The sequence below is a fragment of the Balaenoptera acutorostrata genome, chromosome 9 (genome assembly GCF_949987535.1).
Source record: "Balaenoptera acutorostrata chromosome 9, mBalAcu1.1, whole genome shotgun sequence".
In the NCBI taxonomy this organism is placed as follows: Eukaryota; Metazoa; Chordata; class Mammalia; order Artiodactyla; family Balaenopteridae; genus Balaenoptera; species Balaenoptera acutorostrata.
The window spans coordinates 58,001,839-58,018,533 of NC_080072.1; the positions used below are offsets into that span (position 1 = coordinate 58,001,839).

The 16,695-nt window shown below is 37.0% G+C and overlaps 1 protein-coding gene across 6 annotated transcripts in view; it reads right to left on the reverse strand.

The window, feature by feature from the left end:
• Positions 1-2,038: 2,038 nt before the first annotated feature.
• The window catches only part of NARS2 (asparaginyl-tRNA synthetase 2, mitochondrial), a 151,544-nt gene continuing 136,887 nt past the window's right edge, over positions 2,039-16,695 (reverse strand). For 5 of the 6 annotated variants that reach the window (XM_007187599.2, XM_007187598.2, XM_057552089.1 and 2 more), the window contains 3 exons: positions 8,441-8,538; positions 6,084-6,110; positions 2,039-2,805 (listed from right to left, as the gene is read on the reverse strand). In XM_007187599.2, the coding sequence (XP_007187661.1) occupies positions 2,661-2,805; positions 6,084-6,110; positions 8,441-8,538 (270 nt within the window). In that variant the 3' untranslated portion in view covers positions 2,039-2,660. The remainder of the gene's footprint in view (positions 2,806-6,083; positions 6,111-8,440; positions 8,539-16,695) is intronic. The other variant, XM_007187596.2, reaches the window with a different exon arrangement.

Here is a 16,695-nt window from a genome sequence, read left to right on the forward strand (position 1 = left end):
ATCCAAACAGTTGTTTCCCAAACACTACCACAGGGTTGTGTTTTTTGTCTTTTTTTTTTTTTAACATCTTTATTGGAGTATAATTGCTTTACAATGGTGTGTTAGTTTCTGCTTTATAACAAAGTGAATCAGCTATACATATACATATATCCCCATACCTCCTCCCTCTTGCGTCTCCCTCCCTCCCTCCCTCCCTCCCTCTCTCCTTATCCCACCCCTCTAGGTGGTCACAAAGCACCGAGCTGATCTCCCTGTACCACAGGGGTCTTGATTACAATGAACCTGAAATCTTATAAAATACGGTAAATTTTATTATTTAGCGACTTCAGGGGAAGGGAGAGCTGCTATAGTGCCACACTTCTTAAAGAATTACTTCTTCACTAATTCTAATTTTTTGGGTGGCAAACTTAGGTACCCAGCACAAATGGGTAAATAATTCATATAAGAAAATGTTTTCAAATAAATAAGATTTATCTCTGTGTGTGATTTTTTTAAACTATATTTTAACAGAATTTAAAAAATAAATTACATATATATATTTCATCGTTTATATTCTTAAGCAGAACCTAGTAAACATAAGTAACATGTTTTACACAGAAGAAGAAGAAAAAAAAATGGTTTCTCTATTTTATCTTCCAGGTCTAAGGTTAAATATCGCCTTTTCAGGGATGCCCCCTCTAGCAAGCTTATCTATGATTGCCCTGTTCTTCATAAAATTTTATAGCACATGCCATATTTTGAAATAATACATTTGTTTACTTATCATTGGTATATCTTCCCTAATAGACTGTAAATCCATGAAGGCAAGGGTCAGTTCACTACTGTTTATGTAGCACCTAGCACAGTATGTGGCATGTAGAATAAGCTCAGGTAATAATATTTGTTGAGTAAACAAATGAATTTATCTCTCTCACCCATGGTTGGGGCAAGCCTTATGGAAGCCTTAATTGTTCCTTTTATCCTGTCCTAAACTTGGTATCTAAGCCCAAGGATTAAAGTTCCAGGGAAACAGATTTTAGCTCAGCAAAAGCTACCAATTAGAGAGCTTCAGAAATGGAATGAGCTATTCTGTGGGGTACTGAGCTCTTTGCCAAGAGGTTGCCAAGGTACATAGGATCCCTCTGCTTTAGATAGAAGTTCGACCTTGACAACCTCTCAGTGTCTCCTATGACTTCCAACTCTAGGTTCTGCAGTTCTTTCCAGTTGTTTGATTTTGAGTTAGGTTAAAATAAAGTGCATATAGAAACTCATTAGGAAGTAACCTAAGTCATCTAATGAGACTTAGAAAATTGATTATTCAGGCATGCATGCCTTTTTATATTTGATATATATGAATCCTACTGAGTTCACCATTTGCCGTAAGTCCATATATCTGCATCTCAACGAAGACTAAAAGTAGAGTTTAAAAAAATTTGTGTAGCATTTCACAGTTTTAAACACATACACACACACACACACACACACTTTCATGTAATTACTATATCAAGTCTGTGAGGAAAATGATGCATGAGCTCATACAGAGTAAGTGGCTTATCCAAACTCATACTTGTGACTGCTAGAACCGTCAGGTCGCGAAGTCCCAAATCAGTGATCTTGTCACTCTAACATGCCCCGTTACTTTTTGACTCCAGAATTATCCTCCCTTTAGGTTTAGCTATATATCCTCATCTTGGATGGAGAATATCTTTCTTCCAAATTTCACTGGGAAAAGGCCAAATGGAATTTAAAAACCTGTTTTTTTCTTTCATAGGTATCAAAAATCTATTTTATTGATTATCAGAGACATTATAAATATCTAACATGAACTAACTGTAACACAACAGTGATTAGTTTAAGTAATACATCTTGTTAGCTTTTATAATTAAGGATCAACAGTTATTAAATGTGATTTTTCATGTAGTCTGATGAAAAAAGATTTCAATTCACAATAGCAATTTTCTTAATTCAAGACCCGAAAAAGGAATATTTTCCTCTGTAATGTTTAGTAAAGCAATGAGAATAAGATGGGAACTTATCATAGGTTAAATGGCAAGGGAGAAAAGATCCAACAACATTTTATTTTTAGCTAGTAGTTGCTTCTCAAAGGTCACAGAGGGCAGTGGTCTACTGATTAAAGACAAAGTAAAATACACAATTTCGGGACTTCCCTGGTGGTCCAGTGGTTGAGACTTTGCCTTCCAGTGCGTGGGGTGCGGGTTCGATCCCTGGTCGGGGAGCTGGGATCCCACATGGCTTGCGGTCAAAGGGCCAAAGCATAAAACAGAAGCAATATTGTAACAAATTCAATAAAGACTTTAAAAAAATGGTCCACATCAAAAAAAAAAATCTTGAAAAAGTAAAATACACAATTTCATCCTGTCCTAGAGTTTGAAAGGACCTTTGAGACCATCTAGTTCAATTTCATTTTTTTCTTAATTGACACAATAGCTTTGAGATTCTATCTGCTATAAGTACCTCTTCTTGATGGAGTTCATCTTTCCATGAAATGCCTTCAACTTTCAATGAAAATCATGATCACATGTATCTTTCATGTATCTTCTGGCATGACAATTACATAATGAAAACTTCTGCATTTCTACAGTTCAAACATGCATTCTCCTGTATGTATATTCACGTGCAGTACCTCTGGCACAGGGTGGTCTTCCTTAACCAGTCTTCAGCTACAAAAGACACGAATGAGTAAATCTTGGAAAAGGGATAACATCTTTGATATTGTCAATTCCCAAGATGCACTGCAGATAGCGTTCAAATCCCATCCCAAAACCTCCATGTGGCACAGATCCAAATCGACGGAGGTCCAGATACCTAATTTTGAAAAACAGAGAATCATTACCTATAAGTGCTTCATTTAAGATCAGAGGTTATGACAGAATTTTATCTTTCAAAAGTTTTTTGCAATCATTTGTTATCGTCACATCACTGTGGTAGACCAGTCTTTTCACAGAGAAGTTAAAGTGATCTGTCCAAGATTACCCAAACAGCAGCACATCCTGTCATGCATTCATGGGCTTTGGTCACTTGATCCTTATTCTTTTAAGTTTGTTAGGTGCTTATATACAGAAAACTTGTCTCAAGAGGCTACAGGAAAATTTCTCATAACTTATTTTTCTTTAAATATATTCCTCTTCTATGTCTTGGTATATCTACGATAATGTTCTTTTTTTTTCCTTACCAAAATCATATTGTTCAATATACAGAGAAGGGTGAAGAGTTCTGCCTGATGTATTACAAAAAGAGACCCCCTACTAGACTAGACTGTAAGCTACATCAAGGTCAGGAACTGCATCTTAGCCAACCTTTATCTCCAGTGACTGTCTGGGAATAGATGCTTACTATATGATGATTTATTGTTTGAAGGCATAAAAATATACTCTTGAGCACTGGAGTGAGGAAAAACTTTGACTTCTCTGCTTTAAGCCTAGTAGAAGATGTCCAGAGTCATTTTTCTGAAAGGCTACACAGCCACTGAAGCCCATCCATGCACATTCTATTCCCACATAAGACTACATGCTAGAAAATGGTATGCTCATGATTCAAACTCAGATTCCAATACACCAGCCTGGGATAAAGTTATTTTAGGAAAGGAAGAGAAGGAGGAAGACTCTGTAACTATTTTTATTGTCATTTAATGGTGGGAATCCTTGAATTACACAATACTGATTAAAATAAGTTTATAGTTTCTTGAATGATTTGTAAAATATACAAAAATACAGCATAAAACTTAAGCACCACAGCTGGTAGTCATATGGCTCCTCAAGGATAAAGACTATAACCTTTTTCCCCACTATTAATAACAATGACTACATGTATTGGTATTTTAGGCAATTAAGATTAAGTACTTCTCTTTCTAAAATAAAACACAAATTGCAACTAGGTGAGTTACAACCAAGTGAGAGATCAGTAAGACAGGAGTTAGTATTTAAGAACTATCAGGAATAATGGAAGGAACACAGTCTTGAGTAATTGAAATGTTTGGTAGCTGAATTAACTTTAAGTTCATAAGGCATGGGGGCAGAATACACTTTGATTTAGTGAGAAAATGAGATGAAGGGCATGTCAAACCACCTGCCACAAACACCTGCAGGATCTGAGCCGGCTGCTAGAAGTCCAGTATCTAGCTTTAGCTGGCTTTACATTTCTCATACATCGATGTCAAAACACTGGTATAAATGCCTGGAAACTGAATTCAGAAGAGGGATTACATCTTTGGCATTTTTCTTGCCTTTGCTTTGACAGAGGGAAAAATCTACCTCTAAAAACAAGTTTTCAAAAGAATCTTTGTTTGATTGTTGTTATATTGATTCTAGGGTAGCCACATTATAGAAGAGATGGTACAAAAATTGTGCAACTAGTTACAGATTATTTGCATGTGGCATGTAGAAACAGGAAGTGAGAAAATTCTTAGACACCTGGGGTGGCTATTCACAGTGTGGCAGAACACTAGCAGAGATCACAGACTTGGAGATTTTTAAGGTCCTTTCTACCTTAAAATGCTATGATTATCATATAAAAGGAAGCAGATTCCAACTGTTAAAAAAATAAAATTCAAGTGAGTAAATTTTTAAGATCTTAATTGGCTTTATTCAGTGATTCATGAATCAGGCAGTATCCCATCTAGCAATAGAAAAGAGCTCCGAAGAGCTCTACAGAATGATTATAGGCAGAAGGGGGTAGGACAAGGAAATTACTAGCAAAGAGTGGGTGGTTTCAGGCAAGGTCGCCTTCCTTTAGGAGATGGCAGGGGTCTATCAGGCAGATTACCTCACCAGTGTTGACCAGGTAATTTTAGATTCCCTGGTTCAAGATTCCACTCCTGGGAGATGTCAAAACTATAATTAAGTTAGGTATTAAGTCTCAGTTTGGTGATGTGAGCTTAGCACAAGTGACTCCATTTTGAGCCTGCTGTCTCTTTATTAACAAAATAATAAATATTTATATTTGGAGATGTTAGGAGTTTGAAAACTTTAGTTGGGAAAGAGTAGTATTGAAATGATTAATAAAGACCAGAAAAGGTCTAAACCAATAATTAAGATTTATATATAACTAGTTTTTATACACTATGAATATTACCTTGTAGACAGAAAGAAACTGAGGTAAAATGCATAAGCTTGACAATCAGGCTCATCTACCTAGTAGCAAGACTCAGAACAAAAGAAGGAAAGGGGGACGGAAACTAAACTAAGCTTCTCCTCTGTGTAGATACTTAACCTGTACTGTTTCCTTTCATCCTAACAATAACCCTGTGAAGTAGATATTATCATTCCATTTTATGGCCAAGAAAACCAAGACTCAAGAGAGATTAAATATGCCAAAGTTCATTACTGATAAATAATGAAGCAATCTAGGGCCATTACTTGAACCCAATTTTAGGCTTTTTTGTATCTCTGAAATCTAGCTCCTTCATTACGAAAAGGCAAGTGTGTAATTTAACCTTTCCTTCTCCTGAGGACAGCAAAAGAATTAATAATATTGTTGATATTATTATACTAAGATCCTGAAAGAGTCTTATTACACAAATATAAATAAATAAATAATTTGTATATACTGAAAAGTGCTTGAAGAAAGGGTCTGCAGAAAGAACACCAGAACAACTTAGGAATGCAGACAGATGATCTTCCCTAAGCAGCTTAGATCTCTACGGTTGGTGGAGACCTCAGGGACCACTTAGCTCAAGCTCCTAATTTCACACACAGAGAAAATGAAGCATAATGGTTAGGAACAAAGTCCCAGCTCTATGCTTCTAACTGTGTGCTCCTGCTTAAGTTACTTAACATCTCTAGGCCTCAGGCCTGGAGGGATAATAAAAAGAGAATAAGAATAGTACCTTACTAGCAGGGTGTTGTGATGATTACACGAGACGATATACATCAAAAATTTTAACACAGTTATCTGGCACACAATAGGTAATAAATAAATGCCAGACATTATTATTACTACTTTTCAAAGACTCAAAGGGAGTAAATAATCTGAGAACCTGTTCATTGTTTTAACACTCTTCTATAGCACCCTGGAAATACAAGTGAAAACTATTTAACACTCAGACCCACAGCTAGAATAAGAGTCATCAGGGGCCACATTCTCACCATTGGTAGGCTTCTGTCAGTCCTGACCTGTAAAAGGAAAACAACAAAATTATTTCAGAGAATGGCAGTAAGATAAATATACTAACCACCGAACATTTATCCTGGGTTGTGCGCATAGTGCTCTTATAAAGAAGTACACACCAAAACCTGTGCTCTTAAATAACATGCAACACAGTTAAGAAGCTGAGCCTTTATTAGGTGGTAAGAAAGGTAAGATAACCAATGGTAAGAAAACCAATAGTCCAAGGTATTATCAAATAATAAATGCTATAGAAGGAAAGTATGGTCCAGAGCCCAAAAGAAGGGCTTCATTTGAGATATATTTATCATCCTGTGACATAAGAAAAGTACTATTACTACTATATAGGGTTGCTGAAAGGCACACACAGACAAGTGATGCACAGACACAATTTTCTTTCCACAATATTAAAACAATAATATAGATTCTGAGGCTGCCTTCATAATATGGCTGCAAATTGGTTTTTGCCAATTTGAGAAATGTTAATAAAACTTAAAGCTCTTAGTACTCATGAAATTTAATTTCAGCCCTTAAAAGTGTTTGGGACCACTGTGTACCTCGAAGTGATCAAGATTATGAAAAATTCAAATACACAAAAATATGAAAAACATGAACAGAAGTCACAGACAGATCTCTGAGATAGGTAAACACATATATCCACTTCATTAGGAAAGACAAATTTGGATATTATCAGATATTAGGTAAACATTTAATGTTATGAGGAAAGGTTTCCTGAAGGAAGGAAGCAAGCAAAGAAAACAGACCAATTAATCTTTCAACAGATGAAGTTCCTTGCCATGTGTGATTTTTATTGTGCTTTAAAAAAAAAACAGAAAATCTTCAAATTCTTTCCACCTAAGGAGTTTTACCATCACTTCAATTCCACGATTTTTCCAGGACTTCTTAACACTATAGTAATACTAAGGAGTTAATAGTCTATGTGATAAAAGAGTCCTCCCAGAACATATTTATCCCCTTTCTTCTGGACCCTAACCAAATAGAGCAGTTCAAATAATTGGGATTACAAAACCACATTTTAGTCAACAGATTCATAGGTTCGGATCTCGGAAAATCAACTTTTTAAGCATTTCTCCATTAGGAAAAGAAGGCCTTACAAATGGCTAATTTAACAAACATGTCAAACAATCATGACTTTTCCAGGTTACTATGAAACTCAGTATTATCTGGAGAGAAAGATTAAGCCTTCAACATGGGAAAGTCATTTTTTAAAACAGTCTGGCACAGTAAAAGTGGAAACCATGGAAAACAGAGGTTTATAACCTTGGTTAGTTTAGGAAGTCATTGTGGTTTGTTGGCAGACCATGCACATACAAGAGTGGTAGTTCGATTAGAAACATGATTCCCTCCTCCTCATCTCCAAAACATTTTCTGGTGTTTATGGATACATTTCCCAGGTCTCAAACAGTGAGTTAAAATACAGTTATTCAAATACCTAAATCAAAATGCTTACATAGTAGAAAACCTGAGGAAGGGAAAACTGCTTATTCTAAATGCTAGCTTAGTGGATATTTTTAGTTTCTTTCTCCCTGCATCTTTATCCTTTCCCTGGTTCAGAGCCTGTCCTTATGCCCTGTAGGAGTCTGCCAATCATAATTTAGAGTTAGACACACACACACACACACACACACACACACACACACACACACACAGAGAGAGAAAAGTGAAGAACAAACTTTAAGGGGGAAAATTTTCCTTTTCTATCATTAATTTTTTTAAAAATTTATTTAATTAATTAATTTATTTGGCAGTGTTGGGTCTTCGTTGCTGCACGTGGGCTTTCCCCAGTTGCGGCGAGCAAGGGTTACTTCTTGTTGTGGTGCGCAGGCTTCTCTTTGTGGTGGCTTCTCTCGTTGAGCAGCATGGGCTCTAGGTGCGTGGGCTTCAGTAATTGTGGCACACAGGCTGTAGAGCACAGGCTCAGTAGTTGTGTCACATGGGCTTAGCTGCTCTGTGGCATGTGGGATCTTCCCGGACCAGGGCTCGAACCTGTGTCCCCTGTATTGGCAGGCGGATTCTTAACCACTGCACCAGCAGGGAAACCCCTCTATCATTAACTTTTAAAAAAGCTATTTCCATAGGGAGAGATACATACAAATAGTGGCAAAAAATCATTGTGTTTCATATAATAGTTCTAGTCTTTCAGAAAGAGAAGCTCAGAGAGGTTAAGTAACAACTTGCTCAAGGTCACACACAATCTGAGATCCAGGTCTGTCAGGAGCTACGGCCCATGCGCTATTCTCTGTTAGTTTGCCATGACTGCCTTTGAGTGCCCCATCCCCAATTTCTGAATTCTGTTTCTTCTAGGTCTCACCAATACCTGGCCAATTGCTGCTCTAAGAAATGGTACCGTTCTTCTCTGAGGCTTCCCCCAAAGAGTTCTCCAACTCCAGGAACCAGAAGATCAACAGCAGCAACCTAAAAAGGAAAAAACTCATAAACAACATTCCGTTTTCAGAGCATTCCAACAACTGTCAGCTTCTGAAGCAAGTGGAACGTTTAACATTTTGACAACTGGCTATTTAACTGCTCACCAGAATCTTATTTATGTTACCTGTTCATGTTCCCTGTTTTAATACCAAATGTTTAATATTATCTTTAGAATACAAAATGCAGGTGGACAGTTTCCCCTCTGGCACCATTTATGCAGTATACTTCACAAAAATGTGTTTTCTGCACAAATGTGATACAAATGTTAATTATAAAAATGTGGGAAGTATTAAAAATTATGAAAATATTAAAAAACACCTATTAGCATGCAGAAGCAATTACATGTTGGCATATTTTCTTTCAGGTTTTTCTTCTTATATGCTTAACGAGTATAGCAGAGATCAAATTACATATAAAATTTACCATTCTAATTGTCTTAGCTAATATTATACAATAAATAGTTTTCCTATGTCAGTAAAAATACTTTGCATACTTAATGTTTTAACAGCTTCACAGTTTATTGTTTAGAAGTACCAGAGTTTATTTAACTGCTTTCCTTTTGTTGAACATTTAGGGGTGTGTGTGTGTGAGAGTGTGTGTGTCTTTTATAAATAATGTGGCATTGAAGTTTTTCTTTAATTTGAAGTATGTTAGGACATGTAAAATATGTTCTGATCATTAATCAAATTAAAACAAAGAGATACCACTTTGGAGTTATCAAAATGGTGAAGATAAACAACATAAACAATATGGATTAGAGAATGCATACACCAATACTCTCGTACATCTGATACAACCTTTCTGGTGAGCAACTTGGCAAAAGATAATCAAAGCCTTAAAAATGCAATATACTTCGACTCAGCAATAGGAGTTCTAGGAACTAGTTCTAACAAAATAATCAGAGATGCAAAAAAAAAAAAAAAAAAAGATCAACGCACAGGATGTTATTTGTATTTTCTTATTTTCTGCAATAAAGGTGTGTTACACTTTCGTAATAAAACAACAAAAATTTTTTAATAGGGGAAAATGGTAGCTTGATGTTTTAATTTGTACTTCTTCACTTGTAATATTTACTTTTTTGAGAATGTTTATTTGCTGTCTATATTATTTTGTGACTTAGCAATTCTTTTTTTGGGGTGGGGGGAACAAAGGGGGACCAGGCAAACATTTTTAGGGCCAAGAATCTGAAGGCACAAAACTCAGATTTATTTTACAAATGAAAAATTAGGAACCCATAAAACACATTTAATAACACATAAAACACTTAAGCTTTAAATGTCGCATTATATTATAAACTCTTCCTTACTTTACTATTAAGCCATTCTCCTGTTTTCTGATTTCAGAATTTTTGACTGATATATAGTTTATAATTAATTAAGATTAATAAAGAATGTAATAATTTAAGAATGTGTGCCAAATGCTATATAATCCTCAGTACTATCATTAAAGAGAAAACACGAGACATGATTTTCATCAATCAGCTGAATCAAAGTGAGAGCAAATGGAAATTTACTAATGGTTTCTACTTTTACAGAATCTCCTACCACTCAATAAGCTTGTGAGGAGTAAGTGTACAAACATGCCTTTTTCACACTACCACTGCTGGTTGACTACATTTTAGTAATTCTTCTATGAACTTGGAAGACCTAAAATGAACAGGCAAGTATTTTAGAATGTGGATTTGGTGACTCCGACAGGATAGTAGGTAATGAAACACACAGCTTTGGCTAGGTAAACAACAGAGCTTTACTAATGTGAAGAGCAAATTCTCATAGGCTATACAATTAACAGAGTTGGACTCCAATCAGGACCCTGCAGTTACCCCTTCTTTTCTCAGAGAAAGCAGAAGATCAAGGGAGTTTTTATGGCCATAGAAGGACAGGTATCATTATTTACTAGTATCCTGCTTTTAGACATGGCTAAAATATGCTAGGAGCTAAGAGACACATGATGAAAAATTTGTTCTTAACATCAATCCAGAGTTTTAAATTTAGAGTTACAGGCAATCAGGGTTGGAAGAGAACAGACAACCAAGTGGCTCTCAGGCCTTTGCTTGAAAATATTTAAGCAAATATTTAATATAATTACACTAATTGTTTACTAATATTTAATGTACTATATTAATATTAATAAGCTTAACAAATATTTAATAAAAATATTTAAGGGAACCAATACCCCTGAAATACAGCATTCCATCCTTGTGTAGCTCTGTCAGAAAGGACAGGTATATTCAAAATCTATCATTTCAAAGTTTTTGAAGTAAGGGCAACTCCAAGGTACAAAGGTGTACAGAGATTGATTCCGGTACTGCAAGTACATGCAAAGCTTTAAGAGCCAGAACTAAAAAAGTCCACTGCCTCAAAAGAAAACAAAATGCTGAGGAATCAGCTATTATGGAAGAATAAGAAGTAGGTAGTCCAGCAGAGGCTGGTGGTCAGTGATGAGGAATTGAGGCAAGCCTTGATGCATCAAACAAGAGATCCATTTCTTGCTTGGTCCTGCTGCTAACACAGCTAAAACAAGCAAAAACCCTTTTGGGATCTTAGCATTTTTTGCAGGTCTAAATTATGTCAACTTTGGACCTTAGGTTTTCTTAATGCTATTTTTAGAGGAGTGTAAGACTCATATTTATCTTTGATTACAAACCTCCTTTGTATTAATATTTGATTTCCCTCTATCTCCCAACAGTTATACTCCCCTAGTTATGACAACCAAAAAAGTCTCCAGACGTTGCTGAATGTCTCCTGGGTGGGGGTAAGGGGAACAAAATAACCCCTGATTGAGAATCACTGCTTTACATCAATGAACTGGCTTTGTAAAACCTATGCTGCATGTCCATCCTGGCTTGAAAGGATAAAAAAGCCTCTTTCTGAGGTATTGCTGATCTTGTGGCCGATGGGAAAAAAGAGCATGATGAGAATGTAGTAAAAGCATTTGTCCAGAAGTAATGTATGTAGGTCATGTTTGCTCCCAATTCTTTGGCCAATGTAAGCCACATGCAAGTCACGAAGCTCATGTCAGTGGGGCAGGGAAGTAAATACCCCTGCCCCCGCCTCCCGAGGGCGGAGCGGCAATCATTTATGTATAATAAAACAATTTACCAGGTAGCTTTTCCCCCCACCTACTTGGGCTCTTCCACTTCCACTTTCCCAACCAATTTCTCATTGTTAATTAGAATTCAGGTCAGAATAACAGTTCCCCTATTTCCTTCCTCTGTACTCTGGGAAAGGAACTTATCAGTAGGAAAGAACTTACCAAATAGTCTATTTTAGTTGAATAAAAAATTTAGAAGATCAAGTCCCATATCACTACTAATTTTGTGACATGCAGAAGGAAGACATCCTCATCTATGTCCTTTCTTTGTCTGGATGGTCTGAAAATTCACACTCTCAGGCAGGAGAATTTCCTGTATGTCTTCTTGACATGGAGAGTAAAGTTGCTTCCCCTCCTAGGAGCTGTGTACCTTTTAAGTAAGGCATTCCTCTTAATGCCTCATCAATGTTCCATGACTACAGGGTACTATTTCTTTTTTATCAAGGACAGATTTATCTCTTGGTGAAGAAAGGCCCACAAAGGCCTTCTTCTCCTCTCTTCCTACATAAAACCTTCTTCTCTTTTCTGTTACTTTAGGTTTCCCTTCAACAATATCAGATCTGTTTACGTCCTGCTTTCCTTTTATAATGAGATCTTCCAATCCACTTAGAGATTCTGCACATTTTCTGGGAACCTATAGTATAGTAAAGTATTCCTCAAATATAAATAATGACATTTACATCAGTAGACACAGAGCGGCACTTTCTTCTGATATGATATAAAACAATACTGCATTCCCTAAAGATCACTATAACAATCCCCTCAATTTCCACACTTCTTAGTTAAGGCTGAGATTCCAGATAGGATTCTTCTATCTGTGACTCCACCTGGTAACTACTGGGCTAATTACTACAGAAACTGCCTGTTTCTCCAGGGCTCTAGGGGAGGTAAAAGGCACATACAGATATAATACAAATCATGACATAGGGGTGAACAAAGTACAAAATGTGGAGCGACTCACACAAATTTCTTAAGAAGTAATGAGAAAAACTTGGTTGTGTGTTTGCCAAGTGACGGGTGGTAAGGCAGTTAGAGTGCAAAAGGTTGAAAACAAGCAAAGGTGCCCAGATCATTAGCAGGTGATTAGTTTGCTAGGATGGGCTGGCAGGTCTGTGGTTTACAGGAGTCTAAAGCTAGCTTAAAGAGCCAGGGGCTGAGCAAACCCGCCCTTGATGTGGAAGTGAGAACCCACAGGCTGCACAGGGAAATGTCCTCTTAATTCAAAGCTGACCAAATTTCACCTAAAATTTCCACTGTGTTCCTGTGCATCTTTGGGAGACTTGAAATAAATAGAAGGACTTCGGTTCTGCTGTCCTCTCACTCTCCTACACAGTTCTCAATGAAGGCTACAAATATATATATATATATATATATATATATATTTTTAAGGCTACAAATATTTTTACTACACCCTTTGCTAACTTCTTTAGTCTTCAGACTTATTCCACTTTGGGCACATCTTCTAGGCCCAAGTACCCAAGTACAGGGGGAGTTTCTTGCTGCCTGGCACACCCTCCTCCACTGTGTATGAGTTTTGATTTTGCTTAAGTCACACAGCTACAGCAGCATGCTGCCTAGAAATAGTGTGTGTTGGTATTTAAGCTGAACAGCCCTGGTCTCTATTTATGACACTCCCTTTTGACTCCTACTCTTTGATTCCAATCAGTGTACTGAAAAGAAAACTCAGCCCTTGGATTAAAAAATGAACAGGCTAGATAGGAACAAGGCCTTTAATATATAACCTCTTCTATGCTAACTTCAAAGAGAGGGGAAAAAAGTTTAATGTCCCATCTTCTGCTACCTCTCTTCCTACCTATTTTTAAATATTGATGAAAACCAGAAACCGAATACCTTCCTATTCAGTTTCTCACAGGTGCTACCACCAATGGAGCAATATTATGTACCATTATCAAAGAAAGAAGACTGTTCCACAAATCACAGGAAATAAATTTGTGGTTTAAGCCTCTATGAGCTTTTGCTCTAACTGTTGATACAGATAGTATCTGGCCCCTAAAAACAATGAGGTGCAGCTAGGAAAGAGAGCCTTCCAGATGTGACAGTGTGAAGATGCAGATGGGCTACATGTAGCAAGGAATGAAAATGGCCTTTGGATAGTAAAATGGCTAGTCTGGGAGCATTTTAGATGGACTGAAATGCATACTTTCTACTTCAACATAAATTCCCAGGATAGTCATTAGTCCTAGATATGGGCAAAATTGGAAACTCCCTTCATCACTATTTCTGTTGGTTTGAGGCTCAAGTTATTTTGATGCAGGTCGGTTAATTAGCCCCAAGCTCAGGGAAATTCATTAGATACCCCTTGGTTGAGTACTCTTCCTTCCAAATTGACTTCGCAATATGTACTTTACTGAGTGCCCACTAATGTTTTAATTTTTATGATTTACTAAGTAATACTGATAAAATTTTAAAAATTAGAACATTACCCGGTGATCTTGGCATCCTATCAGGGACTGTTGGGCAGTCACTTTTCCTAATCACACATGGCTTCTCTGTGAAGCCAATACCCTAACTGAATATTTGCCACCTGCCTTTGGAGGACTTATGCAGGACCCAAATTCAGGGGCATATGGCATTTTGCATGTTTGCTTAGATTCATTTTATTTAGGCCCATGATCTGTCCCCTTCAAATGATCAAATATGTTTGGTAATTTACAAGTTATTCTTATATATCCAAATGAGCAAAGACTTAGGCTACCTGAGATCAGAGAATTTTAGAGCTGGTTAGTACACTGTAGGTCATTTAATCCAATTCTCTGATTTTATGGAAGGAGAAATTGAGGCTCAGAGATTGGAGAAACTTGCCTAAGGCCATAAAAATAACTAGTAAGAGAGGTGGCTTTCAAACCTGGCACGAGTAACTTATTAGTCCAGTGTACTTTTCACTATTACATATTGCATACCATTATTAATATTATTATTTTTTGGAGGGGGTGAGGGAAAGAAAGAAAGAAAAAGAAACTATAGCTGTAAAAATATACCATATTGCTATTCATTACCTCTGGCCAAATGTTACAAGCATAGGTTACACATTCCCCTATACTTCTCTCTTGATTTCCTAAAGAAGGCAACTCTGAAACACACCTGTTTTAATTTTTTTAGATTGAATTGCACCCTTTGCAGAAACTCTGCAACCCTACTCATAACCTGTTATTGCACCCCTACTAAAAGAAACACAGAATTTAGTTAGCTGACCCAAAGCCTGTTCATTCACCACTGGAAAAAATAAAGTAGGAATGGAAGCAGACACTTTATATTAATATAGGCGGGTTGAAAAGAAATCTAGGTTGCTAATGAATCAATGTTGTATATAGTTTAAGTAAGTTATATTTTTAATAATTTAGCTCTCAGAAGCTATAAGCTATAGCACCGCATAAATTACAAAAGTACACTAAAGTTTATTATAATGCCTTCAGGTTTCAGGCTGTGAGACCACATTATTAGAGAGACTTGGGACTTTCCTGGTGGTGCAGTGGTTAAGAATCCGTCTGCCAATGCAGGGGACACGGGTTCGAGCCCTGGTCCAGGAAGATCCCACATGCCGTGGAGCAACTAAGCCCATGCGCCACAACTACTGAGCCTGCGCTCTAGAGCCCATGAGCCACAACTACTGAGCCCGTGTGCCGTAACGACTGAAGCCTGCGCGCCTAGAGCCTGTGCTCCACAACAAGGGAAGCCACCGCAATGAGAAGCCCATGCACCACAACGAAGAGTAGCCCCCGCTCGCCGCAACTAGAGGAAGCCCGCGCGCAGCAACGAAGGCCCAACGCAGCCAAAAATAAATAAATAAATAAAATAAATTAATTAAAAAAAAATAGAGAGACTTGTCATAATGAAGGCCTCCCGGTACTTCTGAAGGTACCATCTGTGACTGCGGTCTACGAGAGAACTGCCTTTTAAGGAATCTTACATAATGGCACGTTATGATGTGGCATCCCCCACCCCAACACACACACATTTTAATGTTACTGGGCTTTAACACAATAAAGATTTATAAAATTTAGAAGGAAAGGGGACTTCACACTTATTGACTACTACCACCCCAAACACTCGGCTGTGTACTTTTCATATATTATTAACTATGGGTTAATTCAATCCCCATAATCCTGGAAAATATTATCATCTCATTTTTACAGATGGGAAAATAAGACTCAAAGAAATTAGGTGGTTTATCTAAGATCACATAGTTTATAACACAAAGACCTGAGACCTGAAACCAAGAGTGCCTGATTCTAAAGCCCCTGGACTTTCCTATATGCCATGTTGCCATCACTCAAAAAAATTTGAGTAAAAGCTGCTCTTTAGCTTCCCAGGAACTTCCTTAGTATATCACGTCACTTTCTCACTACTTCTCCACTATGTGTCTAAAACTGTGTTGGGCTCAATTCATCCACTCACCTACACATCACCAAATAGATATCAGGTGCCTGCTATGTCCCCGGCATTATGCTAGGCACTAGGATACGCTGATAAGTGAAAAAAAGGTCCTCAAGACTATTTGGGGTCTTTTCTGTTTCCATACAAATTGTGAAATTTTTTATTCTAGTTCTGTGAAAAATGCCATCGGCAGTTTGATAGGGATTGCATTGAATCTGTAGATTGCTTTGGGTAGTAGAGTCATTTTCACAATGTTGATTCTTCCAATCCAGGAACATGGTATATCTCTCCATCTATTTGTATCATCTTTAATTTCTTTCATCAGTGTCTTATAATTTTCTGCATACAGGTCTTTTGTCTCCTTAGGTAGGTTTATTCCTAGATATTTTATTCTTTTTGTGGCAATGGTAAACGGGAGTGTTTTCTTAATTTCACTTTCAGATTTTTCGTCATTAGTGTATAGAAATGCAAGAGATTTCTGTGCATTAATTTTGTATCCTGCTACTTTACCAAATTCATTGATTAGCTCTAGGAGTTTTCTGGTAGCATCTTTAGGATTCTCTATGTATAGTATCATGTCATCTGCAAACAGTGACAGCTTTAATTCTTCTTTTCCGATTTGGATTCCTTTTATTTCTTTTTCTTCTCTGATTGCTG